The sequence below is a fragment of the Heptranchias perlo genome, chromosome 22 (assembly GCF_035084215.1).
Source record: "Heptranchias perlo isolate sHepPer1 chromosome 22, sHepPer1.hap1, whole genome shotgun sequence".
Classification (NCBI taxonomy): Eukaryota; Metazoa; Chordata; class Chondrichthyes; order Hexanchiformes; family Hexanchidae; genus Heptranchias; species Heptranchias perlo.
This window is the reverse complement of record NC_090346.1, coordinates 45,413,202-45,440,686: the sequence shown is the minus strand read 5'-3', so window position 1 is coordinate 45,440,686 and position 27,485 is coordinate 45,413,202. Positions and strand designations below refer to the sequence as shown.

The 27,485-nt window shown below is 43.2% G+C and overlaps 2 protein-coding genes across 13 annotated transcripts in view; one reads left to right on the top strand and one right to left on the bottom strand.

The window, feature by feature from the left end:
• Positions 1-16,421, top strand: part of tsc2 (TSC complex subunit 2) — a 63,504-nt gene extending 47,083 nt beyond the window's left edge. For 6 of the 12 annotated variants that reach the window (XM_068003461.1, XM_068003459.1, XM_068003455.1 and 3 more), the window contains 10 exons: positions 2,001-2,164; positions 3,288-3,802; positions 4,756-4,858; positions 6,056-6,142; positions 7,168-7,354; positions 12,147-12,286; positions 13,401-13,479; positions 14,216-14,307; positions 15,389-15,487; positions 16,080-16,421. In XM_068003461.1, coding sequence (XP_067859562.1) covers positions 2,001-2,164; positions 3,288-3,802; positions 4,756-4,858; positions 6,056-6,142; positions 7,168-7,354; positions 12,147-12,286; positions 13,401-13,479; positions 14,216-14,307; positions 15,389-15,487; positions 16,080-16,325 — 1,712 coding nt within the window. In that variant the 3' untranslated portion in view covers positions 16,326-16,421. Of the gene's footprint in view, positions 1-2,000; positions 2,165-3,287; positions 3,803-4,755; positions 4,859-6,055; positions 6,143-7,167; positions 7,355-12,146; positions 12,287-13,400; positions 13,480-14,215; positions 14,308-15,388; positions 15,488-16,079 lie in introns of those variants that run through there. The other 6 variants (XM_068003465.1, XM_068003464.1, XM_068003463.1 and 3 more) reach the window with 2 other exon arrangements.
• Positions 16,422-18,634: 2,213 nt separating this feature from the next.
• pkd1a (polycystic kidney disease 1a) overlaps positions 18,635-27,485 on the bottom strand; it is a 129,555-nt gene continuing 120,704 nt past the window's right edge. Inside the window, exons 46-47 of the mRNA XM_068003452.1 lie at positions 26,595-26,909; positions 18,635-22,462 (exon numbers count right to left, since the gene is read on the bottom strand). Of these exons, the coding sequence (XP_067859553.1) occupies positions 21,869-22,462; positions 26,595-26,909 (909 nt within the window). The 3' untranslated portion in view covers positions 18,635-21,868. The remainder of the gene's footprint in view (positions 22,463-26,594; positions 26,910-27,485) is intronic.

Below are 27,485 nucleotides of genomic sequence, written 5' to 3'. Positions count from 1 at the left end.
CACAAAAATAATGCTAACCTTGGTCCAATTCAAGCGTAATACTGAAACTGTGAATTCAGCCAAATTGTCGAGTAGGATTAAACTTTTCAATTTTAATTCATTTGCCAAGTGCCTACCAAAAGTATCTATGCTAAAGAAAAAAAATGGAATGAGAGTTATTTCATTTAAAATATGCCAGAACTAAAATACCCTGCTTGCTGTATTCACATTGCTAGCTTGAATAAAGAGTAGAGCTGGTACATAAATTCAGCAAAACCTAGTTCATGAAAGTTGCATGTTTGAAAAACATGTTTGGTTACTTAGCAATTGGCGATCGGAGCTTTTAACTTGCCTAAATTGACTCAATTCAGCAAAAAAAATTAACTGAACTTTGACCAGAGAATAGAAAGACTTGGCACAGTACAGACCAGCAGTAAAGAACTGCAATAGGACCCAAAAAGAGCAGGAAAGCAGACCAAATAAATTGAAGATTCAACGTTATAGTAATATGTACTGTGTGCGATAGTTTCTATTTCAGCAAAACGGCAAAGCAGGCGACCTTAGCTAATTTGTAAGTAACATTTTCCAGCCTTGGTTTTGACTTTGCATTTAGGCATTGAGCTTGTTTCCAGGCAACAGTGGTGTGGATTTTGTGGGGTACTCCATCCAGTATTATTCCAGTGAAAAACATCATTGACCTCAGGTCCCTTGGGGTCAAGTTTTGTAGCATGGCTTGCATTAAAAATAAATCACAACATGCCCGGGCTGAAATCTTCAGTTTAAATGGCCTAATGAGAATTAGATTTCCAGGACTAGAAAATAGCTCCAGTAAGACTCAATGGATTGCATTGTGGCAGACTGGAACTCCTACTTTTATTTGGCGGTAACTTAAACATGGTGAAGCCTTCTGTTCATTCCATAGATTGTCCCCCACACCACACAGGCCTGTTACTCCATTGCAAAGACAGTCTTTGGTGGGGGGGGGGAGAATTATAATTCTAAAATGTTCAAGTTTGGACAGCAACTAGATCAAGACATTTATAGCATGTGCACTTCTAACTCTTAATTGCTTGTTTAAATAGCCAAGTCACCGAAAGCTATACTCTCTAGAGAACTTCCAAGATTAGTTACCCCAGGATGTTTTTCTACCTTTTTTAAAGGGGCTACGCAAATATAAAGCATTGTAGCAAGGTGTGATCAGAAAATTAAATTTAAATATTACTGCAGTTAAATAACAAAGTGACTTCTTTAATTGCGCCGCTTAGTTTCCTTTTATAAAATGTAGGAACAGAGAAGGGTAAATGAAGGCTAGTGGTGTCGCACTTAGCACTTTATGGAAATTAATTATGCAAGTGCCTTTCTTAGTGTTTCTCTTTGTAACTTTTAAATTAAAGAAGCTTAATTGACATACCATGGGCAAAACAAAATCTTTCCAAGTAGTGTGCGACACTGCAATAATTTGTGGTACGTACTGATTTTGTGGGAGGTTGTGGTGCATTGAAAGTCGTGGGTTAGATAATGTTGAAGCTAATGGTCTGTCTTTGTCCTTTATCTCTGCACACTAGTGTTCCAATGTGCTTCAAGCAGAGAAAGTATTTTTGTTACCACTGAGGATAGCGGTCATAAAAATGCTAAGCAGAGATTTATTTAGTCAGTGTTGGACAATAGTTCAATATTAAACTTATGCTAAGTTGATGCTGGGTTTGTAAGATTCACGCTTTAGGCATGTTGGTAAATCTCCAAAGGTCAGACTGCATTGGATGTATGTGTGCTGAGAAAAGTAGATGTTAGTTTTAATAGTTAATGCTGTAACCTCTATTATGTTACTGTTGATGTTTTGCAGGGAAACCTGAAAGGATTAAACATTGCTAACCCTCCACAAATCTTCATATATCTTGAATAAAGTCTCATCTGTTCAGAAGTTTCCACTTTGTACCAAATTGAACTGGGCATAAGGGAATAATGTGAGATAATGAGGAATGAGACTCTGGATGTGTTCTGACTTTGAATTGAATTTCTAGATTCAGTTGCAGTAGCGGAGGAAGGTGAGGGGCCTGGAATGCACTTGAAGGTGTGCGATTCTCCTGTGGAGTCTCAGGAACTTGGGGACTTTGAGGCTGTGGTTTCAGAGCCAATCTTCATGCCCGTAGAGAACTATGACAAAATGCCAGCGTCATACAGCAGAGTAAGTCTGAATGCACTTCTGTCTGTCTCGGGAGAAAATCATTCTATATAGTTCATGAAGTTTGCTATTTCCTGTCAATCCTTGCTCAAAGAATAATAGCTTGAATCATACTGATTGCACATATTAAGCAAAACCTGTCTATTTTCATCTTTCTTTACTACTGTCTCGGCCCATTCTTTTTGTGTGAGGCACTTCATCCAAATAGCTGTATTCGTTCCTCACAGTGCAGTCACCTTTTATATTGAGGAGACCAAATGCAGATTGGGTGACTGCTTTGCCAGATACCTCCGTTCTGTCTCACAAGTGCAACCCCATTCTCCCTGCGACCATTCTGATCTTTCCTCCTTTGGCCTCCTGCACTGCTGCAACCAAGTTCAATGCAAAGCTGTCAGGAATCAGTATGTCATCTGCCTTTTGGGCACTCTGCAGCCATCCGGAATGAACATTGTCTTCATGCCTTAGCTGCCTGCCTCATTTTTCCTGAGATTCTTCCATTCACTTACCACTTTATACCTCTTTTTTTTTCTTTTCTTATGTTTTTCAGATACCTTTCACAGACTGACTAAGATGAGTTTTGTACATCATCCAGCACTTTTAAATTCTGCCCAGGTGTTTTTAATTAAAACAAAATCTTTTCACAAAGTAACAGATGTCAGTTTTAGCTGTATGGGTAGCACTCTCGCCTCTGAGTCAGAAGGTTGTGGGTTTGAGCCCCACTCCAGAGGCTTGAGCGCATAATCTAGTCTGACACTCCAGCTGCACTTTCAGAGGCACTGTCTTTCAGATGAGACATTAAACTTGGGCTCCGTCTGCCCCCTCAGCTGGATCTAAAAGATTCCACGGCACTATTTGAAGTAGGGCAGGGGAGTTCTCCCGGTGTCCTGGTCAATATTTATCCCTCAGTCCACATCACTAAAATGATTGTCTGGTCATGTGTTTCATTGCCGTTTGTGGGAACTTGGATTGGCAGAACTGGGGAATGTGGAAACTAAACATTTAATGACAATGGTTGAATAAAAATGGATTGTGATGAACTTATTGCAGTCCCCAAAGATCTGAAAGGTTTTATGAATACTGAATTAGTGAACCGTTGGGTTTAAACAGTAATATTTTCCCCCTCCAGTCATCTTCAACTTCCAGCCAAGAGGAAGACAAAACTCCCCAACCAGAGGACAGTGGATTAATGGGAAATGCAATCGAAAAAGTTGTGCCCTCCTCTTTAGCTGTGGATCCCTTGGAGGAAGAATTCAATTTTGACCACGCTCAAACTCTCAATAAATCCAGCTCCTCCCCTGAGCTTCAAAACCTGCAAGAAGTGGCAGATGTCAATGGGAAAGAGGGACTCTTTGGGAAACCTGCGGCTGAAGGGAACCCCAGAGGTCGCACCGAAAGCATCGAAGAGGAATGCTCTTCAAATGGCAAATTGGAAACAAGCAACGGTAACACGGGTAATAAACCAGACACTTTGCCGCCGGCAGAAAAGAAGGAACCGCCTCAGTCACCAAACCGGTACAGGCCCAGGGGACACACCATCTCCGATTCTGCCCCATCAAGGAGGGGGAGAAGGACCGAGCGAGATGGTGTTCAGAACAGATCGGCAACTTCAAATGCAGAGAAGATTAGTGGGATAAGCCCAAGGTAAGTTTGGTGTCATTTCTATTGCCCTAGATAGGAGGCGGTTTGGGGAAGTGAAGAAATTCTATTGGGAACAAAATGAATGGGAGCAGTGCACTTTTATACACTGGCAAGCCATTCCATTTATTATGTGTGCACACCATTATGTTTATTGTATGTGCACAAGAGGCCAGAATTGTGAAGGGTCCTCACGGGATAATTTTATATTTGATAATGAGCCATTGATTAATTGGACCATTGTAATAAAAAAAAAATTTTGAAAAATAAAAGCAAAGATCGCCTACTTCCACCTCTAACATTGCCTGCCTCCGCCCCTTCCTCAGCTCATTTGCTGCTGAAACCCTCATCCCATGCCTTTGTTACCTCTAGACTCAACTATTCCAATGCTCTCCTGGCCGGCCTCCCATCTTCCACCATCCGTAAACTTGAGCTCACCCAAAACTCTTCTGTCTGTATCCTAACTCGCACCAAGTCCCATTCACCCATCACACCCCTGTGCTCGCTGACCTACATGGACCAAACTTTTTGTCACCTGTCCCAATGTTTGCTGCTTTGGCTTAGTGTCAGTTTTTGTCTGATTACACTCCTGTGAAGCGCCTTGGGACGTTTTCCAACATTAAATGTGCTATATAAATGCAATGTTGTTGATACACTGTGTGGCATGAAAGTTGGGAGTATCCCACATGCAGTATTGGTTGTGCTTTTCCAGGATGAGAAGAACTTCATTTAAAAAATCTAAACGTGTAACATTCCCTACCATTAATCCATGCGTCTGAACTCGTACATTCTCTCCCAAAGCCCTGTTCACCTCAGCAAGCTACTTTGCAGAACTCCTGCAATTTTAGCAAGCCGCAGCTTTTCGTAATTCTTGTACCTGCTACCTCAGTGTCTGTATTTTTTACGATCTTATTATAACCCTCAACTTATTCAGAGCAGATGGAAAGAAAAGAGTTAAGGTTGTGTCTTGTTTGTTTTTGCAGTTTTGTGTTTCTGCAGCTGTATCATTCACCTTTCTTCGGCAGTGAGGCAAACAAGCCCCTCCTGGTACCCAAGACTGAGGTTGGTAAAGTTTTAAGTTGTTAATGCAAGTTGCCACTCCAGACCATGATGCTGGTTTAAAATAAGACGACTATTGGTGACAAGTATGCATCATTATGTGGAATTGTGGTTGCAAAGTGGGCAGTAATGTGGCTGACTCTGTTGGTTGTAATAGGTTTCATCTTCACTGTGTTGAATCATTGCTTAAAATTTCTATGGAGAAAATTTGGTGCAGATGTTCAACCAGATTTTCAGTCAGTTGAAAGGAAACTGGTTTGGGTTGAATTACATATGTGCATCTAGTCCTGAGGTTTGGGCAAGAGAAGCAGAGCACCCCAGGGATGAGGGACTTAAGTTATGTGGAGAGACTGGAATTGTTCTCCTTAGAGCAGAGAGGTTATGGGGAGATTTAATAGAGATGTTCAAAATTATGAAGGGTTTTGATAGATTAAATAAGGAGAAACTGTTGCCACTGGCAGGAGGGTCTGTAACCAGAGGACACTGACTTAAGATAATTAGCAAAAGAACTAGTCATAGAGTCATAGAGTTATACAGCACGGATAGAGGCCCTTCGGCCCATCGTGTCCACGCCGGCCATCAAGCCCTGTCTACTCTAATCCCATTAGTGGGGAGATAAGATTTTTTTTTATGCAGCGAGTTATGATCTGGAATGCGCTGCCTGAAAGGGAGGTGGAAGCAGATTCAATAGTAACTTTCAAAAGGGAATGGAATATATACTCAAAGGAAATATTTCCAAGGCTGTGGGGAAAGAGCAGGATTAAATGGATAGCTCTTTCAAAGAGCTGGCACAGGCACGATGGGCAAATGGCCTCCTTCTGTGCTGTAAGATTCTATTTGTTCTTGGGATGTGGGTGATGCTGGCCAGGCCGCATTTATTGCCCACCCTTGTTGCCTAAGAAGGAGGTGATGAACCTTTTTTTTTTGAATCACTGCAGTCATGATGGTAATGTTGCTCCCACAATAGTGTTAGGTAAAGAATTCCACGATATTGACTCCGTGATGAAGGAATGGTGATATATGTCCAAATGAGGATGATGTGTGACTTGGAGGTGATTATGGTGGGTTCCCTTTGTGAAAATTTAAGTGCAAGTATATGTAACATTTTTGTATTGTGTAACCTTGCTTAATGCTGGTATGGAAAGCGACATGCACTGTGAGCTTCCAGGTAATTAACGGGCAGTTTTGTTAAAACCTTAGGTCACAGAACGGGCCATTAAAGTCCTTGATCAGATGCCGCCTTATGACACGCACAAGATTGGAATTGTGTATGTTGGGGAAGGTCAGGTAAGGGTTTTTTTTCCAGCTCCACGTCCACAATGCGCAACTTCCAGCTTTACGTACTCGAGCACCCGCCCTAATTGCCTGAATTGATGAGTAGCCATAGTCTTTTTTTTAAACTTTTACATGTTACGTCCTGGGTTCAAATGTCATCTCTCGCAGTCTCGTCCTGGTCTGTGCAGCAACTACTCCAGGTGGCACTGCAACAGGTAGCGTTTAAACCCAGGCCCTTAAACCTCTCCGCCTCTCTACCTCTCTCCCCTCCTTTATGACGCTTCTTAACACCTACCGCTTTGACTAAGCTTTTGGTCACCTATTCTAATATCTCCTTATTTGGCATAATCTGAATAAAATTGACAGGCAAAAACATGCTCTTCTGAATTACCACAGTAATAAGAAACGATTGCTTATTTCTTCCGGCCCTTTTAGAATTTTGTATACAAATGAGTTGAGAACATCTCTCCCTGTGGCCAACGGCCAGGAGTGGAAGTCGGAATGATGTGTTAAAGTCACGCTGGCTGCGTTATGAGTCAGTCATGAGTTTGCCGCCTCCCTCCCTCCTATTTTGGAGACCCCTCTGAGTCTCCATCTTGAAATGTGTAGCTGTCTGTCAGCACTGGATGTGACAACATGAAAACGCAAAGATATCGTTTTAATTCCTCTGCGTATTATAGCATGGTTTTCAGTTTTTAAAAAAAAAACTTGTCAAAGGAAGTTATAAAGTAAGGTTTAGTATTTGTTCTAAATTAAGTAGTTGCTAATTAATTGCACAAATAATTTCAGTGGCAAGACTCCTTCATGGAACCCATTAGTCCATGATTTCAGTGGAGTAATGTAAGGCAAGTGATCCCCATGTAACACGTGTTTCATAATATTCTCAGTGCGATGAGTCTTGAGACCAACTTGCAAACATTGTGTCCCCATTCTTCACCAAGCCAGTGTATATTTTGCCTCAATAAATACATGTGCAAAACCTTAGCCCATTCAATAAACTCTTGGCTTAATTTGAGTTTTATTGTCCTGTGTTTCAGACTAATAATGAAGTTGAAATTCTGTCCAATGCATACGGCTCATCCAGGTATGCACAGTTCCTGACTGGCCTTGGTAAATTGATCTATCTCCAAGACTGTAACCCAGAACAAATTTTCCTCGGTGGCCTTGACACATCTGGTGATGATGGACAGTTTACCTACTGTTGGCATGACGACATCATGCAAGGTAAATGAATCCAGCTTGCTACACGGGATCACTGTTTCTTGTTGTTCCAAATATTACCCAAGCAAAGGAAGGAAGGAAGCAATGCTCAAACCTCCTCCAGCCTTACAACCCTCCGAGATCTCTGCGCTCCTCCAATTCTGGCTGCTTGCGAATTTCTGGTGTTCGTTGCTCCACCATTGGCGGCCGTAACTTCAGCTGCCTAGGCCCTGAGCTCTGGAATTCTCTCCCTCAACCTCTCTGCCTCTCTACCTCTCTCCTTTTAAGACGCTCCTTAAAACCTACCTCTTTGGCTAAGCTTTTGGTCACCTGTCCAAATATCTCCTTATGTGGCTCGGGTATAAATTTTGTTAACGCTCCTGCAAAGCGCCTTGGGACGTTCTACTACGTTAAAGGCATTGGATAAATGCAAGTTGTTGTTGAACAGGGCTGGAATACTGGTATTGGAGAATGACTTTTGGGTCAACAACAAAGAGTTCTTACTGTTTTCATTTTTTATTTGTCTGCCTTCACCTTTACCCCCATTATTTGGGTGTCATGTTACCAAATTCTAGGGATATATCTGGGAACCGTGAGCCTGGTAACTTTTAATCTATAGTAGGAAAAATTATTTGTGCTTTTTGTAAAGGAGCAAATTTGAGCACATGTATTGAGTGAAAGCAGTAGATCCTTTCGTGGGAGTCCTATGCTCCCATTGCTAGAACGATAGGTCTTAATTTCTGAGTCTGAGCGATTTGTGTTAACCAGTCAAGACACCTGATTCTGACGTGATTGGCTTTACATTCATCAGTTCAAACGTTAAGTACCAGTTAATACATAAACCTTCTGATTTTAAGGTTAAGCCTGATAATTCCCTGCCCCTTCTCCCCCTGAGTGTGGCTCAACCAGACTAAACTGCATATGCTAACATTGGTGTAATCCAGTTCTGGTGTGACAGATGCAGTTAGCTTCCGTGTTTAGTAAAAGGGGCCACTTCATCTCCCCCTTATACTGACGGGCAGCACAGATGTAGAGTGTGTCCTCATCGTGTACAGATGGTTGAGCCAATGGGGGAGGTGGCATCGAGTGATACCCATCAGCACCTGTTTAAAGTTATATTTTCTGATGACAATTGTAAGTATTATTTGCTTTAAATTATTTTATTTGTTCTTGCCAAAACTTTTAGTTTGTATTTCTTACTGTTGCTTTCATTTAATTTTTTTGACCTAAATTCAGGAAAAACAAAAACCCAAAATTCAGAAGGGGTGTTAAAAAGCAGAGGCCTGGACTAATAATCCAGAGTCATGAGTTCAAATCCCGCCACGGCAGCTGGGGAATTTAAATTCAATTAATTAAATTCAATTAATTAAATAAAATCTGGAATTAAAATACTAGTATCAGTAGTGGTGGCCATGAAACTACCAGATTGTCGTAAAAACCCATCTGGTTCACTAATGTCCTTCCCTCCTTACCCGGACTGGCCTATATGTGACTCCGGACCCACAGCAATGTGGTCGATTCTTAATTGCCCTCTGAAATAGCCTCCCAAGCCACTCAGTTGTAAAATCTCACTGAAAAAAGTCACAAGAATAAAACCGGACGGACCACTAAGCACCGCACACGACAAAGGCAAACCAAGCCCAGTCGACCCTGCAAAGTCCTCCTCACTAACATCTGGGGACTTGTGCCAAAATTGGGAGAGCTGTCCCACAGACTAGTCAAGCAACAGCCTGACACAGCCATACTCACAGAATCATACCTTTCAGCCAATGTCCCAGACTCTTCCATCACCATCCCTGGGTATGTCCTGTCCCACCGGCAGGACGGACCAACCAGAGATGGAGGTACAGTGATAAACAGTCAGGATGGAGTGGCCCTGGGAGTCCTCAACATTGACTCTGGACCCCATGAAATCTCATGGCATCAGGTCAAACATGGAAAAGGAAACCTCCTGCTGATTACCACCTACCACCCTCCCTCAGCTGATGAATCAGTCCTCCTCCATGTTGACCACCACTTGGAAGAAGCACTGAGGGTAGCAAGGGCACAGAATGTACTCTGGGTGGGGGACTTCAATGTCCATCACCAAGAGTGGCTCGGTAGCACCACTTCTGACCGAGCTGGCCGATACTGAAGGACATAGCTGCCAGACTGGGCCTGCGGCAGGTGGTGAGCGAACCACCACGAGGGAAAAACTTACTTGACCTCGTCCTCACCAATCTACCTGTCGCAAATGCATCTGTCCATGACAGTATTGGTAGGAGTGACCACCGCACAGTCCTCGTGGAGATGAAGTCTCGTCTTCGCACTGAGGACACCATCCAACGTGTTGTGTGGCACTATCACCGTGCTAAATGGGATAGATTCAGAACAGATCTAGCAGCTCAAAACTGGGTATCCATGAGGCGCTGTGGGCCATCAGCAGCAGCAGAATTGTATTCCAGCACAACCTGTAACCTCATGGCCTGGCATATTCCTCACTCTACCATTACCAACAAGCCAGGGGATCGACCCTGGTTCAATGAGGAATGTAGAAGAGCATGCCACGAGCAGCACCAGGCGTACCTAAAAATGAGGTGCCAACCTGGTGAAGCTACAACTTAGGACTACATGCATGCTAAACAGCAGAAGCAACATGCTATAGACAGAGTTAAGCGATTCCACAACCAACAGATCAGATCAAAGCTCTGCAGTCCTGCCACATCCAGTCTTGAATGGTGGTGGACAATTAAACAACTAACAGGAGGAGGAGGCTCTGTCAACATCCCCATCCTCAATGTTGGCGGAGTCCAGCACGTGAGTGCAAAAGACAAGGCTGAAGCATTTGCAACCATCTTCAGCCAGAAGTGCCGAGTGGATGATCCACCTCGGCCTCCTCCCGATATCCCCACCATCACAGAAGCCAGTCTTCAGTCAATTCGATTCACTCCATGTGATATCAAGAAACGGCTGAGTGCACTGGATACAGCAAAGGCTATGGGCCCCAACAACATCCCGGCTGTAGTGCTGAAGACTTGTGCTCCAGAACTAGCTGCGCCTCTAGTCAAGCTGTTCCAGTACAGCTTCAACACTGGCATCTATCTGACAATGTGGAAAATTGCCCAGATATGTCCTGTCCACAAAAAGCAGGACAAATCCAATCCGGCCAATTACCGCCCTATCAGTCTACTCTCAATCATCAGCAAAGTGATGGAAGGTGTCGTCGACAGTGCTATCAAGCGGCACTTACTCACCAATAACCTGCTCACTGATGCTCAGTTTGGGTTCTGCCAAGACCACTCGGCTCCAGACCTCATTACAGCCTTGTTCCAAACATGGACAACAGAGCTGAATTCCAGTGAGGTGAGAGTGACTGCCCTTGACATCAAGGCAGCATTTGACCGAGTGTGGCACCAAGGAGCCCTGGTAAAATTGAAATCAATGGGAATCGGGGGGAAAACTCTCCAGTGGCTGGAATCATACCTAGCACAAAGGAAGATGGTAGTGGTTGTTGGATGCCAATCATCTCAGCCCCAGGACATTGCTGCAGGAGTTCCTCAAGGCAGTGACCTAGGCCCAACCATCTTCAGCTGCTTCATCAATGACCTTCCCTCCATCATAAGGTCAGAAATGGAGATGTTCGCTGATGATTGCAGTGTTCAGTTCCATTCGCAACCCCTCAGATAATGAAGCAGTCCGAGCCTGCATGCAGCAAGACCTGGACAACATCCAGGCTTGGGCTCATAAGTGGCAAGTAACATTCATGCCAGGCAATGACCATCTCCAACAAGAGAGAGTCTGACCACCTCCCCTTGACATTCAATGTCATTACCATTGCCGAATCCCCCACCATCAACATCCTGGGGGTCACCATTGACCAGAAACTTAACTGGACCAGCCATATAAATACTGTGGCTACAAGAGCAGGTCAGAGGCTGGGTATTCTGCAGCGAGTGACTCAGCTCCTGACTCCCAAAGCCTTTCCGCCATCTACAAGGCACAAGTCAGGAGTGTGATGGAATACTGTCCACTTGCCTGGATGAGTGCAGCTCCAACAACACTCAAGAAGCTCGACACCATCCAGAGCAAAGCAGCCCGCTTGATTGGCACCCTATCCACCACCCTAAACATTCACTCCCTTCACCACCGGCGCACAGTGGCTGCAGTGTGTACCACCCACAGGGCGCACTGCAGCAACTCGCCATGGCTTTTTCGACAGCACCTCCCAAACCCGCGACCTCTACCACCTAGAAGGACAAGAGCAGCAGGTACATGGGAACAACACCACCTGCACATTCCCCTCCAAGTCACACACCATCCCGTTCCTTCATCGTACCTGGGTCAAAATCCTGGAACTCGCTTCCTAACAGCACTGTGGGGAAACCTTCACCACACGGACTGCAATGGTTCAAGAAGGCGGCTCACCACCACCTTCTCAAGGGCAATTAGGGATGGGCAATAAATGCCGGCCTCGCCAGCGACGCCCACATCCCCTGAATGAATAAAAGAAAAAGTAAGATACTCGAATAGATGGATGACAAGTGTGAAAAATTCAAATTGCAAGGATTGTTGGGACATATGGGGGCAATTTTGACTTTGGTGTAAAACGGGCGATATCGGATCAGCTGGCCGTTATACTACTGTCCCGATTTTTATTTCCAATTGATATCAACCAGGAGAGATATCTAATGGGTGCCGGAATCCAAACCGCCTGTCTTACGCCATCACCCAAAGTCAAAATTATTCCCTCTGCATTTGAAAAGCCAGAATGCCTCCATTGCCTCAGCTTTTGTCCTGTGCAGTGATGAACATTCTTTTTTCTCTAATCTTATTAAAGCAATTTTTCACATTGCAACTCTGATGCCAAATAAAGAATCCGATAAAGCCTGCTGCAACAAGAAACGGCACATAGGGAATGACTATGTGGTGGTTATATACAAGGACACTGAAGAAGAATACAAACTGGGAACAATAAAGGTACTTTTGTATTTCAATAACTCTCTCTCTGCAGTACAGTGATAAGAGTTTTAATGCAATTTAATGGATTTCAGCATCAGTGTTAAAAAGCAGCAAAATAAAGTAGGTTGTTGGTTCCCCTTCGACTAACCTTCCACTTGGTTCCACAGTCACCTGTCAGGTGGATAAATCAGCCCGTCGAGCAGCTTTGGCTCTAGTTTTAAGTTTTTACTGACTTCAGAAATCAATTGGAAGATCGTTTAATTGACTCAAGTCGATAAAGATATTTTTCTTCAAAGCGCTGCCTATTTATTTATTTAGAGCAAAAGCCAGCGAGGCATTTGATAACATATGATTGAACAGGCTGGGACGAAGGCTGAGGGGTCACCTGATAGAGTTCTTTAAGATTATGAAGGGGCTTGTTAGGGTAGCCGTAGAGAAGATGTTTCCACTTGTCGGGGGAGACCAAAACTAGGAGCCATAAATATAAGATAGTCACTAATAAATCCAATAGGGAATTCAAGAGAAACTTCTTTACCCAGAGAGTGGTAAGAAATTGGAACTCGCTACCACAAGGAGTAGTTGAGGTGAATAGCATAGATGCATTTAAGGGGAAGCTAAATAAACACATGTGGGAGAAAGGAATAGAAGGATATGGTGATGGGATGAGATGAAGTAGGGGTGGGAGGAGGCTCATGTGGGACATAAAACACTGGCATAGACCAGTTGGGCCGAATGGCCTGTTTCCGTGCTGTACATTCTATAATTCTATGTCACTGATTGCTAGTACTCCACTTAAAGTTTGCAAGATTCAGAATGTTATTGTGATTATACCCACATTAAACCTTCTGGTGTAATCCCCAGTGAAGTAGGGAGTGCATTTTGAAAACATTAGATTGCCTCTCGGCGTTTGCTTGCTGTCAACTCCATATCAGATTTGCATAATTGTAACTTGCGGAGGCTATGAATGTGCTGCAGTCAGTGCAGCCTGCTGCTTCATTTTTATTAGTGACTTGCATTTTCACTTTGCTCCCCTGTGCTAGTATATACAAACATGTTTGGTGTGAAATGGATCTGCTTTTGAGAAGCCTGCTGCCTTAAAGTGCCTTATTTATTTTTCTGTTAATTTTAATAGGGTCAGTTTAATTTTGTGGAAATAATTATCAAACCTCTTGACTTTGAGAGCAACCTGGTAACACTGCAAGCACGAAAGGGTAAGTGACTAATCATTACAAGGTGTTGATTTTGTAAATAATTATCAGTATGAATGTTTAATGCTTTTCTTTTTAAACAGACACTGTGCACAAAGTATAGAATCCAGCACAGCAAAATGTACTCGTACCACACGTACGAGTTCCTGATTTGGATGGCATTAAGTGTTCAGCAGAGAACTACCAGATTGCACTATTTTTACATGCTAAATTCCTTATGAACATTTTTTGATTACATGTATTTAAACATAAGGCATATCAAAAAATGTCTTAACAGGATGATGTATTAAATTTGTAGTAATATTTAACCCTGTGCTAAGTTTAATATGTCAGTGTGAATGTGAATTCCTGCATTTTAAGGAAAATTTGCATTCATATCTGCACTTCCCATATTCTCAGGACGTCCCAAAATACTTAAGCAAATTAATTAATTACTTTTGAAGTGCAGTCGCCATCGAGAGATTGGCAGATTATGTGCTCCAGTCCTGGAGGGGGGTTTGAACTTGTAATCTTACCGAGTCGAAAGTGCTATCAACTCACTGAAGTAACCCAAAATGAACATTTAAAGTCACATACTTGGATTTATTTTCTTTTTATTAGTGGGAATGAGCACTAGTGACTGAATCGGGAAGGAGGAATAAACTGCTTGATATAATAAAAAGATGTAATTTTTAAATTTATTTCTTAGCTAGGTATGGTTTTTCAATAGGTGATACAGGTTTATTTTGCTCTTTTGTAGATATGGAGGGGCTGGTTGACACAAGTGTGGCTAGGATTGTGTCAGACAAGAATCTTGCCCTGTTAGTACGACAAATGGCTTTGCATGCAAATGTAAGTATAAGGACGTTATTTAATTCAGCTCTTTGTGAGTCGAACATCGCGGGTTTAGCAACGGTTGTCCGGCATGTGCGGAACTCAGTGGGGTAGATTTTAACTTTCACTGGCGGGCAGAAAACGGGGGCGGGGGTGGGTAGTGGGTTGGACGCCCTCGCCAATTTTCCTTCCGTCGCAAATGCCAGTTTTCTGCTCATATCCACAATAAATATTGCCCCCATTGTCTCTTGGCATTAAATAGTAAGTTTGGAATTAAATGCCACTCAATGGATATCACTGCCAACCATTTGGACAAGACTATGGCTCTTCACACCAATTCACGCCAGTTTCTATCTCAAGTAATTGTGTGCTTGCTGCTCTTTCACTCTTAATGTGTATATTAGGAATTGGGAATGGAAGTAAAGCAGAATTACGTGCGCATGTTGGAGAGAGAAAGAACCTAGGTTGTCAGTTGATTAACTGGACTTAGCCAGTCATTGATTGAGTAGGAAGGAGAAGGCTTGCTGGAGACAGACACACACGTCAAACTCTTCATTTCTGTGGTCGTTGCTAAGCTTGTTCTGTTGCAGACCCTTTTGTCGCCCCTTTTAAAAAGTGTGCAGGAATTCTTCAGGCACAAGTTGCATCAAACTTGAAGCTTGAGCTTTTTACTGATTGTAACAATGGCTTTTTTTGAGTCACACTGATGCGGTTGGCATTTCCTGTGCCAATAACCTACAACTGATAGTGGAAAGTTACCAGTTTTTGCCTGTTAGTGAAATTGCTGGTATCTGCACAGGAGTGCGGAGTGACTCAGTGGGGCATACAAAATGTTAGTTGTTCCCGGGAATTTGGATCACTCTTCCAGTCAATACTATTCCTGAGACGTCTGCAAAGTTGTACCTATAAAACTGCCTATTTTAAAAAAAAAAAGATAGGCCTCCAATTTTAACTGTAGTCTGAGTTGCTCATTTGCTTAGTGTTGTCATCTTTAGACACTGATGACACTGCAAAATCTTGGTCTGATGTCCCGTTTTGGTGCTACTAATTACAGTCTAATGTCAATGGTCTGAATAATTTGTGTTCTCCCTTGCACCAGATGGCTTCACTCGTACACCACAACAGTGCTGTTCCTTCAGAAGCCTACGCTTCCAAGTGGTTAGCTAGGCTGCGACAGATCAAACGGATTCGATCCAAGGTACGGATATTGCCAATCCCTTGTTGCCTGCCCTAATCTGAGTGTTTTTTTTTATGCAGTCCATTTGGCTGTATACTTGTCAATATACGTAGAGAGGATGTTTCCACTTGTGGGGGGATACTAAAACTAGGGGCCATAAATATAAGATAGTCACCAGTAAATCCAATAAGGAATTCAGGAGAAACTTCTTCACCCAGAGAGTGGTTAGAATGTGGAACTCGCTCCCACGAAGGGTAGTTGAGGCGAATAGCATTGATATACTTAAGGGGAAGTTAGATAAGTGGACGAGGGAGAAAGGAATAGAAGGATATGCTGATGGGTTTAGATGAAGAGGGGTGGGAGGAGGCTCATGTGGAGCATAAACACCGGCATGGACCTGTTGGGCTGCCTGGCCTCTTTCTGTGCTGTAAATTCTATGTAATACCAGTATCTTTCTTACTACTTCAAGGATGCCAGCCTTTTTGTTAGGGATGGGCCTAATTGATTGGGTCCTCCCGCAAATGGTTAAACGTACTCAAGGGTACAGCCACTGAACATTTCTTAGACTAAAGTCTCCCTTGGACAAAACCTATACTTATCTCTCTCTGCCTAGGTGTATGAAGACCTGCAGTATCGTCAGAATGCTGGAATCTCCTTGATTCAGATGCACACCATGGGTCAGAGTAAAACTCACCACCATCACCACCACCACCACCACCAGCAGCAACAGCAGCATCTTCCTCATCACCATTATGTTCCACAGCATTCGCAGCAGCAGCAGCAGCAATCGACCAATACAGAAACTGGCCAGAGGAAAAGGCTAATGTCCACTGTGGATGATTTCACAGACTTTGTTTAAAGTGGTCCCTCACATACACACACCCTGTCGAAAGTGTGCAATACGTACGCCCATACTGTGACGAGAGCCAAATGGTGTTTGGTTTGCGAGGGGGGGGAGGGCGGGGTGGGTGGGTGGGGGGGGGGGGATTTTTTTTCTGCACTGCTCGTGAAGAAGAAAAAAAAATTGCTGCTTTCTACTGACTCCTCCATAGCAAGCGTCCTAGTTTGGCGAAGGACGGTTTGAATATGCAGATAATTAAGCAGAAGTTGCTGTTAATTATGGATCTTCCCACTTGTAATTTCACCGAGATGCATGATGGGTCTGATGTATTGAAGAAATGACAAATTTTTCCGATTGGAAGAAAGCCTGGAGGTCACAAATGTCAATAAGCAGCACTTACTCATGGTATTGAACTGGACGTGGTGAACAGAGCAAACTTCCAAATGGACATGGGTTGGACAATGAAAATTAATGGGGGAGAAAAGACCTGATATTCAGTTCCATTCTGAACTGGTAATAACTAACTTTGTGCAATTATCTTGTAAAGGAATGAGTGTTGTCATTCTCCACACAATTTGAACACAGTTGTCAGTGTTGTATGATGTAATTAAGACTCCACTAAAAGTGAATAAATTGCATTTAAAACACTTGTGTCTCCTGAGTTACCGTAGGCTGTTTCTTTACAAATTGTAACCTGATGTCATTTTTTCCTTTCTTGACCTGAGATTAGTAATGGTTGTCGTTTTAGGATTGGTAGTTGTTTGCAGCATTGCAGCAGAGTTGTTTTTGTAAGATGTCCAAAGTTGGCACTCCCAAGAAAATCTAAAGATGACGGCAGTTCTTGTTGATTTCTTCACCAGTCTGGGTTGCCCGTGTTGTAGAACTGAGTCCATGTTACTTTGTGCACCCAGGTAGCTTCCAGGGGACCAGGACCTGCAGCAAAGGGAGTGCCCGCCTCAAACAGATGAACACTTCATTTATATATTCATATAGAGACGGGCGTTCTGCACGTCATTTCCCAGCACCTTGGGTGTGCAGTGCATTGCGTCTTAGAAAGAAGGAACTTACATTTATATAGCGCCTTTCATGACCCCAGGAGGTCCCTAAGCACTCAATTAAGTCCTTTTGAAGTATCGTCACTGTTGTAGGAAGCCCGGCAGCCAATTTGCGCACAGCAAGTCTCGCAAAGAACAAAGAGATCGTGACCCGATAATCTGTTTTTGGCATTGTTGGTTGAGGATAAATATTGGCCAGGACAGTGGGGAAAGCTCCCCTGTTCTTTGAAATAGTGTGATGGGATCTTTATCGTCCACCCGAGGGGCCAGATGGGGCCTCTGTTTGATGTCTCATCTGAAGGACGAGACCTCCGACAGGGCAGCACTCCCTCAGCATGGCACTGAATTATCAGCCTGGAATATGTGCTCAAGCGCCTGGAATGGAGCTTGAACCCAGGAGCTTCTAACTCGGGCAAGAGTGCGACCACTGACCCCAGTCTGACACCAAAAGAGAAACGGGAGTCCAGTATTGTTGGGGAATCATTGGTGGTGGTAGGTGATTTAAAGATTTAAGTAATCTTTACATATTGTGCCCTTCACGAGCTTAGGATGTCCTAAAGCGTTTCACCGCCAGTGTAGTCATTGTTTAACGCGGGGAAACGCAGCAGCCAATTTGCACAAAGATGCTGGAGGATCAACTAAATATATAATATAGTTGTAAAAGATTAAGCCAAGCTGTTACAATGTACTGTTCAGACCATACTTTATACAGTTGACCACATCTCAAAAGGGACCTACAGGCACTAGAGTGGAACAAGATTGATCCCAAGTATAAACGGAATGAGCATTGAGGAAAGATTCGACAAGCTTAAAGTCATCAGTCCAAAGAGCAGATTAAAGAGATAAGATATATTTCTTAATGCTAAAGGGATGGGGGAAAAAGCGAGAACAGGGTACTGAGTTAGACGATCAGCCATGATCATTTTGAATGGCGGAGCAGGCCCGAAGGGCCGAATGGCCTACTCTTGCTCCTATTTTCCTTGAGGTGTGAGTTAAAAATTAATTGATTTATAGTGAAGGTTAACCCATAGTATTCCTTTTAAGATAAGTTAGGGCCAGAAGGGGTATGTAAATTAGTGAAAAGTAAGGAATCCTGTACCAAAGATCAGTAACAAATCTAAAAAGATAAATAAAGCTCTTACAGTTTCATTTTCATATTTCAAGATGTATATAGTAAAGGTGTAGAATTAAACACTTTTGAGGTAAAGTTAATTTGTGTGTTTTGCTTTGCTTTTTAAAAAAAAATTCCAACCTTGTCTACCAATACCAAACTCTTACTTGATCAGTCAAAACTTTATTTGACATTGTCCTTCAGTGCATCAGAAATGTTTCTGGCATAAAGATTACAATTATTTACACATTTGGTTTAATCCTGCATTAACACTGTCTACTGATGGTGGGAGGGAATGGATTATCAAACTGCTCCTTGAGTCAGTCAACTTTGCAAATTATTAAATGAGAATTGGAGTTCCACTTCAGGGCCCTCTAAGAAGCTAGTGTATATCATGTATCTTCAAACATTGACTATGCTTTTGGATGCTTATGAAAGCATCCTCTACAACAGAAAGCTGACAAAATACAAAGAGCGGTTACCACCTGAAGCAGGTGCTGCCGTCCTTGTTGTCTTTGAGGTGCCATTTCATGAGTCTAAGTCCTATAAGGACATTTTACACCAGTGGAGCACTCCATCTATTCGTTACATTTCTCCATGTGTTTGTTATTGCTGAGTGTTCCTCATTCCTCTGGTCAAAAAGCCCAATGCTCAATGACTTGGGACCTTTTCGCCAAGAACTGACTAAGCTACATCGCAACAAACTCCGTCCCTGCGTAAGGCTTCCAATTCACGATTGGCGTTTAAATATCCACCTGATACTTTGAAGCTTCAGATAGGTAATCTACCCACAACTTCTAGCGGCAAAATATCCTAAGATGGGAGGTCCATCACCATTACCGTCTGTTCTGACTGGATGAACAAGACAGCCTGGAAACATTTAAATAACTCAATGAGTAACGTAACGAAAGGGGTGTGGCTTCAACACTTGAATTAGTTCCCCTTGAATCTGCGTTTGGCATTTGAGCACGTCAGGCATAATTTATAATCTAAATCATGACCTTTTAATAGTTTAAGCTCGTTTGACAAGATCTATCAAAAACAGTATTAACGGGTGTACTTCAAAGAATATCCCACAGCCTGTCAGTGAAAAACCTTTTTAGGTTCTAAATGCACAGTTGATTTCCTTCTCTTCCTATTTGACTGAATAATATATTTGGCTAGCCAATCGTATGACTAACTTTCCACATGCCCACTGCTGCCAAAGTTGGAGGGAGTCTCATCATCAGTATCCTTTTCTTAAAAAAAATTAAAGTACAGTGACTATCTCGAACACTCCTCTTTTTAAAAAAAAATACTTTCATTTCTGACGATATTGGGAAGACGTGGGTGCTGTTCTAGTGCCTGATGGTGTGAGGGAAATGAACAAACAAACATATGTGATTGAAAAGAGAAACTTTCTTGCATTGGCCTCAGTTCCTCTTGCCAGTCAACTTTTTTTAGTGTCAGCTGCACTATTTCAACCTGAGTACTTAAATAAAAAAACAAAATCTACAGAAACACAGGCAGAAGATCAAAGGGGCTTAAGGTTTACCATTGTCCCAACTCATTTTCAAAGTTGGCACCAATGATGTGTTCCTTTTGAGTTACACAGCACATGGTAAGGTAAATCTGAGAGAGAGAGATTAGGGGCAAAGGCATAAAAAGTATGATTCAATGGCTCTGTAGAAAACTTCTCTCTGATGGTGGGATTATCCACTGAACAAGTCAAAATGTGCTTTCAGCAATATGCTTTGAGAATAATAAAAGATACCAAAAATGTAAGATTTTCATCAAATCCTAAACCATTTTCCCCCGTCACTGAGGCTCCTACAGTTTTGATTTAAAATGTTTCAGCTGTAATGAAAATCTTCTTATGTTTTTAGTATCTTTTATTATTCCTAAAGCACGTTTCTGCTAGTTTCACCATCACAGAAAAGTTTTCTACAGATCTACAGAATATCCTTTTTGTGTCTTCGTCCCTTATCTCTGTATCTAGAGAGTTACCATACCACAGGTATTCATTGGAACAGGAGTAGGCCATTCAGCCCCTCGAGCCTGTTCCGCCATTCAATTAGATCATAGCTGATCTGTATCTTAACTCCAAATTCAATCAAATGGCTCAACTTCCCCACAGCGAACGTTGAGGTGACTATTTGTGATATTAGCACATTCATATGACGTTCTTCTGTGAACTACTTTAATGGAGCATTAATCTGTTTTAAACTGTTGTGCCTCTGTTAAAATAGCAAAGAGAGAAATGTCGTACCAACATAAGCATCTTGTATGCTTAGATTGCAAACAGTAATTTCTACGCTGTAACTTCTTTGTTGCTAAGTGCAGGATCAAGTATCTAATTCTGTAGGTTTGTCAATCCACGCATCACATAAAATGTTTTCTGCAACACTACCTTCAGGATGATGAGCTGTGTTGTGTTTTTAGGGGCCTTTTCGCTTCTGAATGTTGTGGCATTTATTTTAACTTTTTTTTTACTGTCCAGCATACTCTTATAACACTACTACTAGTAAGTTAACTTTTTCATGGCTACTAGTTTCAGCAATGGGTATAACAGAAGTATGTAAATATGTTTTTTTTGATTTATGTGCATTTTATAATACTTTACAGTTGCTTTCCTAGTTGCAGTGCTGGGACAATGTTATTTTAGCAAAACAAATTCTATTTACAGATTAAAATCAACAACAAAACTGCCCGTTTTACATTCTGTAACAAAGAAATGTTCTAGTGTAACTTTTAAGCAAAAATACTGTCTTGTAAAATTAATTGTGTGCTCTGACTTTTTCCTTTCAATGATCAACTGAAGGCAATTCAAAGTTAAATGATTAAAACAGCATTATTTTTCTTTAAATAAGTGCACCTTTTGGTACATGGCTATGAAAGCAAATTTGTACAATCTCTCCTTCTGAGCTGTCCTCAAATTAAAGTGCTTGTTAATACATATAAAGTAAACGATTTTCTTTTTAAAATGTCTGTCCTTTAAAATGTCTAACATTTCTAGGAGAATAACCTGTCACGTGGTCCCACCTGGAATGCTCCTTGATAATGCTGACTGTTATTCTGTGATAGGAAGTGCCCACTTATCATCCTCTTCTATTTTTGTCCTCGAGTCCAGCTGCAAAATTCTCCGCCTCAAAATCTAGAAGTACTCTTCTGGAGAAACCAAACCACCTTTAATGGCCAAGCTAGTTGGGCCAGTGCAGCGTGGTAGTTTGGCTATCATTTTTTAAGATGGTCAATGCCATTTGTTGAATTCTCTCCTGCTTTAGTAAGCAAACTGTAGTCAATTTGCAGGGCTGTGAGGAAAGAGCAGGGGAGAGGGACTAATTGGACAGCTCTTTCAGCGAGCCGGCACAGGCACAATGGGCCGAATGGCCTCCTGTGCTGTATGATCCTAACGCCTATTCGGTGCTTGGGTGCGTTTGGTCATCCTTGGCTGGAATTTTGGACTTTCTTCGAGGAGGCTGAGGCCCCTTCCCTCCAAGGGCTTGCATTGCAGGCTCTTCAGCCAATGGGATGCTTTCAAGTTGCCGCCCGTCCTTAGTGCCACTTGTATTATTTACCCTTGTCTTGTCTCTTGAAGTCCGTAGGGATGAACGGAGATCATCACCTGGTCTCCTGCTGACCCTGATCTGGTTATATACCGGAAATAGCTCTTCAGCCTTTTTGTTAATCTTCTTGTGTTGTATTGTGTCCTGGACATTTTTCAGTTTGCACTCAATCTGATAGACGTCTTCTGTGACCTTGTTTACCCTATCAAACTGTTCAAGCAGGGTTTCAAACAACGGAACCAGGCGGTGGGCATTTGTCTCGATTTGTGCCACTTTGTTTGGGCTGATGAGAGCGAAAGTGTCCATTGGAATGGAAACGGTGGAAGTGGAGGATGAGGAGATGTCAGAGATGGTGCTGGCCGTGTGGAGACAGGTCGATTTGGAATCGCTCGAAGACCGGGACGGTAGGGAAACCATTCCTTCAAATTTGACTTTGTGGCGGAACTGTAAAATAAAAAAAAATGTAACTGATAGGTTAGAGGTCAAAGGAAAGTAAAGAAAACCCCATATTATAGCCTAATAGATGTCAGCTCTGACTCAGTGGGTAGCACTCTCGCCTCTGAGTCAGAAGGTGTGTGGGTTCAAGTCCTACTCCAGGGACTTGAGTACAAAAATCTAGGCTGACACTCCCAGCGCAGTACTGAGGGAGTGTTGCACTGTCGGAGACCTCGTCTTTCAGGTGAGATGTTAAACCGAGGCCCCGTCTGCCCTCTCAGCTGGACATAAAAGATCCCTTGCCGCTAGTTCTTCCCGATGTCCTGGTCAATATTTATCCCTCAACCAACATCACTGAAAAAAACAGATGATCTGGTGTGAGGTTGTCCACTTTGGTTGTAAAAACAGAAAGGCAGATTATTATCGGAATGGTGATAGATTGGGAAAAGGGGAGGTGCAACGAGACCTGGGTGTCCTTGTACACCAGTTGCTGAAAGCGAGCATTCAGGTGCAGCAAGCAGTTAGGAAGGCGAATGGTATGTTGGCCTTCATTGCAAGAGGATTTGAGTACAGGAGCAGGGATGTCTTACTGCAGTTATACAGGGCCTTGGTGAGACCACATCTGGAGTATTGTGTGCAGTTTTGGTCTCCTTATCTGAGGAAGGATGTCCTTGCCATGGAGGGAGTGCAACAAAGGTTTACCAGACTGATTCCTGGGATGGCAGGACTAATGTATGAGGAGAGATTGGGTCGACTAGACCTATATTCACTAGAGTTCAGAAGAATGAGAGGCGATCTCATCAAAACATATAAAATTCTAACAGGACTAGACAGACTAGATGCAGGGAGGATGTTCCCGATGGCTGGGGAGTCCAGAACCAGGGGTCACAGTCTCAGGATATGGGGTATGCCGTTTAGAACCGAGATGAGGAGAAATTTCTTCACTCAGAGGGTGGTGAACCTGTGGAATTCTCTACCACAGAAGGCAGTGGAGTCAAAGTCATTAGATGTATTCAAGAAGGAGATAGATATATTTCTTAATGCTAAAGGAATCAAGGGATACGGGGAAAAAGCGGGAACAGGGTACTGAGTTAGACGATCAGCCATGATCGTTTTGAATGGCGGAGCAGGCCCGAAGGGCCGAATGGCCTACTCTTGCTCCTATTTTTTTCTATGTTTATTACCTCACTGCTGTTTGTGGGACCTTGCTGTGCGCAAATTGGCTGCCATGTTTCCTAAATTACAACAGTGACTACATTTGAAAAGTACTCCATTGCCTGTAAAGTGCTTTGGGACATCCTGAGGTTGTGAAAGGCACTGTATAAATACAAGTCTTTCTTTAATGTACAAAATGCCGAGGTATGAGGGACCCAATAATCGTCTCCAGTCTCAGCAAAACAACTGCAGTTCATACAAACCGTGTGCAGGTGGTGCTGTTGAGGCAAAAGGAAAAGAAATCTCATTCCAATATGTTTGGATCCAGAGATTAAAATATCGGAGAGGAATTGTATCCATATATAAGTCAATTCACAACATAGGTGAAGCACCTAGACCACCAATGGAACAGTAAATCATTTAAGCGGAAGCTAGATAAGTACATGAGGGAGAAAGGAATAGAAGGATATGCCGATAGGGTTAGATGAAGAGGGATGGGAGGAGGCTCGTGTGGAGCATAAATACTGGCATAGACCAGTTGGGCCGAATGGCCTGTTTCTGTGCTGTGGACTCCATGCAACTCTATGTAAATCACAGATACACAACCATTGGACCACTCAGGAAATTAGATTATACTAAATAATATACATACATTTATATAGGGTATTTAATGTTGAATCATTTCAAAGTACTTCATGCAATTAATTGCTTTTTGAAGTGCACTGACTGTTCTCATGTAGTTTCCATGGATGTATAGGCTCCGCTCTGAAACAAAAATAGAAAATCCTGGAAATATCTGGCCGGTCGGTCAGCATCGTCACAAAGAAAAGACAGGTTGAAGTTTCAGGTAAACCGGCAGTGGCTGATACTGAAACATTGACCTGCCTTTTCTCTTCCAGATGCTGATCGACCTGCTGCGCATTTTCAGGATTTTCTATTCTTTTGCTTCAGATTTCCAGTTTCTTTTCCAGACTGCCCAAAAACAACATCAACAACTTGCATTTATATAGCGCCTTTAACATAGTAAAACGTCCCAAGGCGCTTCACAGGAGTGATATCAGACAAAATTTGACACCGAGCCACATAAGGAGCTATTAGGACAGGTGACCTAAAGCTTGGTCAAAGAGGTAAGTTTTAAGGAGCGTCTTAAAGGAGAAGAGAGAGGTAGAGAGACGGAGAGGTTTAGGGAGGGAATTCCAGAGCTTAGGGCCAAGACGGCTGAAGGCACGGCCGCCAATGGTGGAGCGATTAAAATCGAGGATGTGCGAGAGGCTAGTTGTACAATGCCATAAATGTATAGTGACTATAGCCCAGAAATTAATGTTGGCAATTTTATCAGACAACACATTTGAATGACGATACTCTGTCCAGTATTTTAATGCACGTTTTAACACCTTTTAAAATAAACCGGAATTTAGTTATTTTTACTTTAAGATAGCAGACAGAGAGTCGTACAAAAAGTCTTAAGTGTTTGTCCGCCAAAATCGCCACCAATACAATGACTAAAATCGCCACCAATACAATGACTGAATCACACTGAAAACTCAACATTACCGATCTACATTTAACCCTTAGCGGCTGAGGGTGAAATCATTGGTCCATCAGCAGCCTGTCCTGTTGCGCCTCGGTGTGCTCATAAAGGAGAAGTTACAATGAAGGGGACTCCTCTCCGTCTAAATAAGGTTAAAATAAAATAAGTGGGGGTTTGGGGGAAAAAAAAGCCTCCTGGATTCAGCTTTGCTCCAGATGGTAAATTGCTGATCTCAACCTAGTCCTTTGGAACAGCACTGAGCGTAGGTGACAGGAGACCGCTCGTACGTACCTCCCACCAGCTGTCCATACATTGACATTGGCAGGCGCTGTGTCCTGACCAGAAGGGTGGGGATAACAGAATATATTCCTTGGGAAATTTATTGGTTAAAAAACATTTACATGTGTATCATTGCGTCGTACAGATTTGTTTTTTAAAAAAAAGCCATTAGTAGCTCCACAGCTGCTGCTGGCCTTCTGAGATACCCGACAGCAGCCAAGTTTGTGAGGAAGGATGCCAATGAGTACTTGTGTCCTTGGCACGGTACGCGGGGCGGCTCACTGCCAGTCATCCTCCAGAGGTGGCGGTGGTCCCATGCCCTCCCTCGCACCCCCCCCCCCCTCCCTCTCCTGAAGACCAATTCCTCCCGAGGTGCGGTTTCCCACGTGCAGCTTGGCCCTGCGATATCGTGCCCAGGAGGCCATTCTGCGCCTGTGTGCGAGCGTCACGGACATTCCGAACACAAAGGGCATCGCACCCGACCTACACCAATCCGCACTGTCCAGCGTGGAGCACTGGCTCTGAGGCCAATTATAGCAAGTCTACTTCCTTGGCTGAGATCAGCAAACTGAACACAGACAGAGGCTCCATCCCAGTGCTTCCTGGTCCATATGGGTTGGCACTACATCCTCTGGTACCTTTACCCACCAAAGCATGGGGCTGCCAATCCTCCAGGATTGTCCTGGAGTCTCCAGGAATTGAAGATTAATCTCCAGGACACTGCTGCGAGCGAACCCAGGAGAAAAATAATTGCAGCATTAAAAAAATTGTGTTTTGTTTCATTTTCTTTGAACACTTTTGCTTAATAAAAATATTGCACATGGCGGGGGTGGGGAGAGGCTGTTTGACTGACAGTCACGAATCATCCAATCGGGTAACCAAGAGTCGGTTTGCTTTCTAATTGGCTGGGGAAGGCGGGGCGCTGTGAGGATGGGCGTGTCGGGCGACCAATGGGGAGAGCGTGGGGGCGGGGCAGGTGGCAGGTCATGTGACGAATCCTCCAGGAATACGTCCAACCAGAGTTGGCGACCCTGCTAAGGGACGGGGTGGGGGGAAGCATTTGACCAAAGCAGCTTGGGGGAAGTAGCAGTGCCCCTACAAGATCAGATTCTTCACAACGCTGGCGTGGTTCACTAGATGGAGGTTTGCTCGTGTATTGTGACACCGTATACCTACTTCTTTCGCTTTTCTTATACCAATCCACATCTTCAATCTTCTGACGAATAATTCCACCAGCTCGTACTCTTGTGGTTCAACTGCAGGTCTATGCATCTCCAGCCTCATTGCCCTATAATTCTGAATTAGTACTGCAGCAAACAGTCGCAGTATAATCCATATCTCAATGACGATGTAACTGATGTAGTAGATGTAGCAGAAGCTTGGGTACTCGAAGAGGCACTGCTTGAAGCAGATCCCTCTCCCAATCACAGCAAACAGGGAGAGAACGCTGCTTCCGAAAGTCCTGAAGTTATCGAGGTTAGCCGAGAAAAACTGAAATAGAAAATCAAATGTTCAGAAATCATTCAGCCTGTTCTCGGCAAATACCGTCTACAAAAATGAGATAACGGTCGCTCTCTACTAGGCTGCCACTCCCAGAGCAGTGCTGAGGGGAGTGCTGCATTGTCGGAGGTGCCGTCTTTCGGATGAGACGTTAAACCCGAGGCCCCGTCTGCCCTCTCAGGTGGACATAAAAGATCCCATGACACAATTTTGAAAAAGAGCAGGGGAGTTCTCCCCGGTGTCCTGGCCAATATTTACCCCTCAACCAACATCACTAATACCTGGTCATTATCACATTGCTGTTTGTGGGATCTTGCTGTGCTCAAATTGGCTACCATGTTTCCTACATTACAACAGTGACTACACTTTAAAAGTACTTCATCGGCTATGAAGTGGGTTGGGACGTCCTGAGGTCATGAAAGGCGCTCTATAAATGCAAGTTTTTTCCTATTTTTCTTTTATACAACTATTAATATTTCCTGGTCTAGCGGAGAGGCACAAGGAACTGAATTCCACCTTTGAATGGTGTCATGCACCTTTTACCAGCTGGTTGACAGAGGTCTGAAA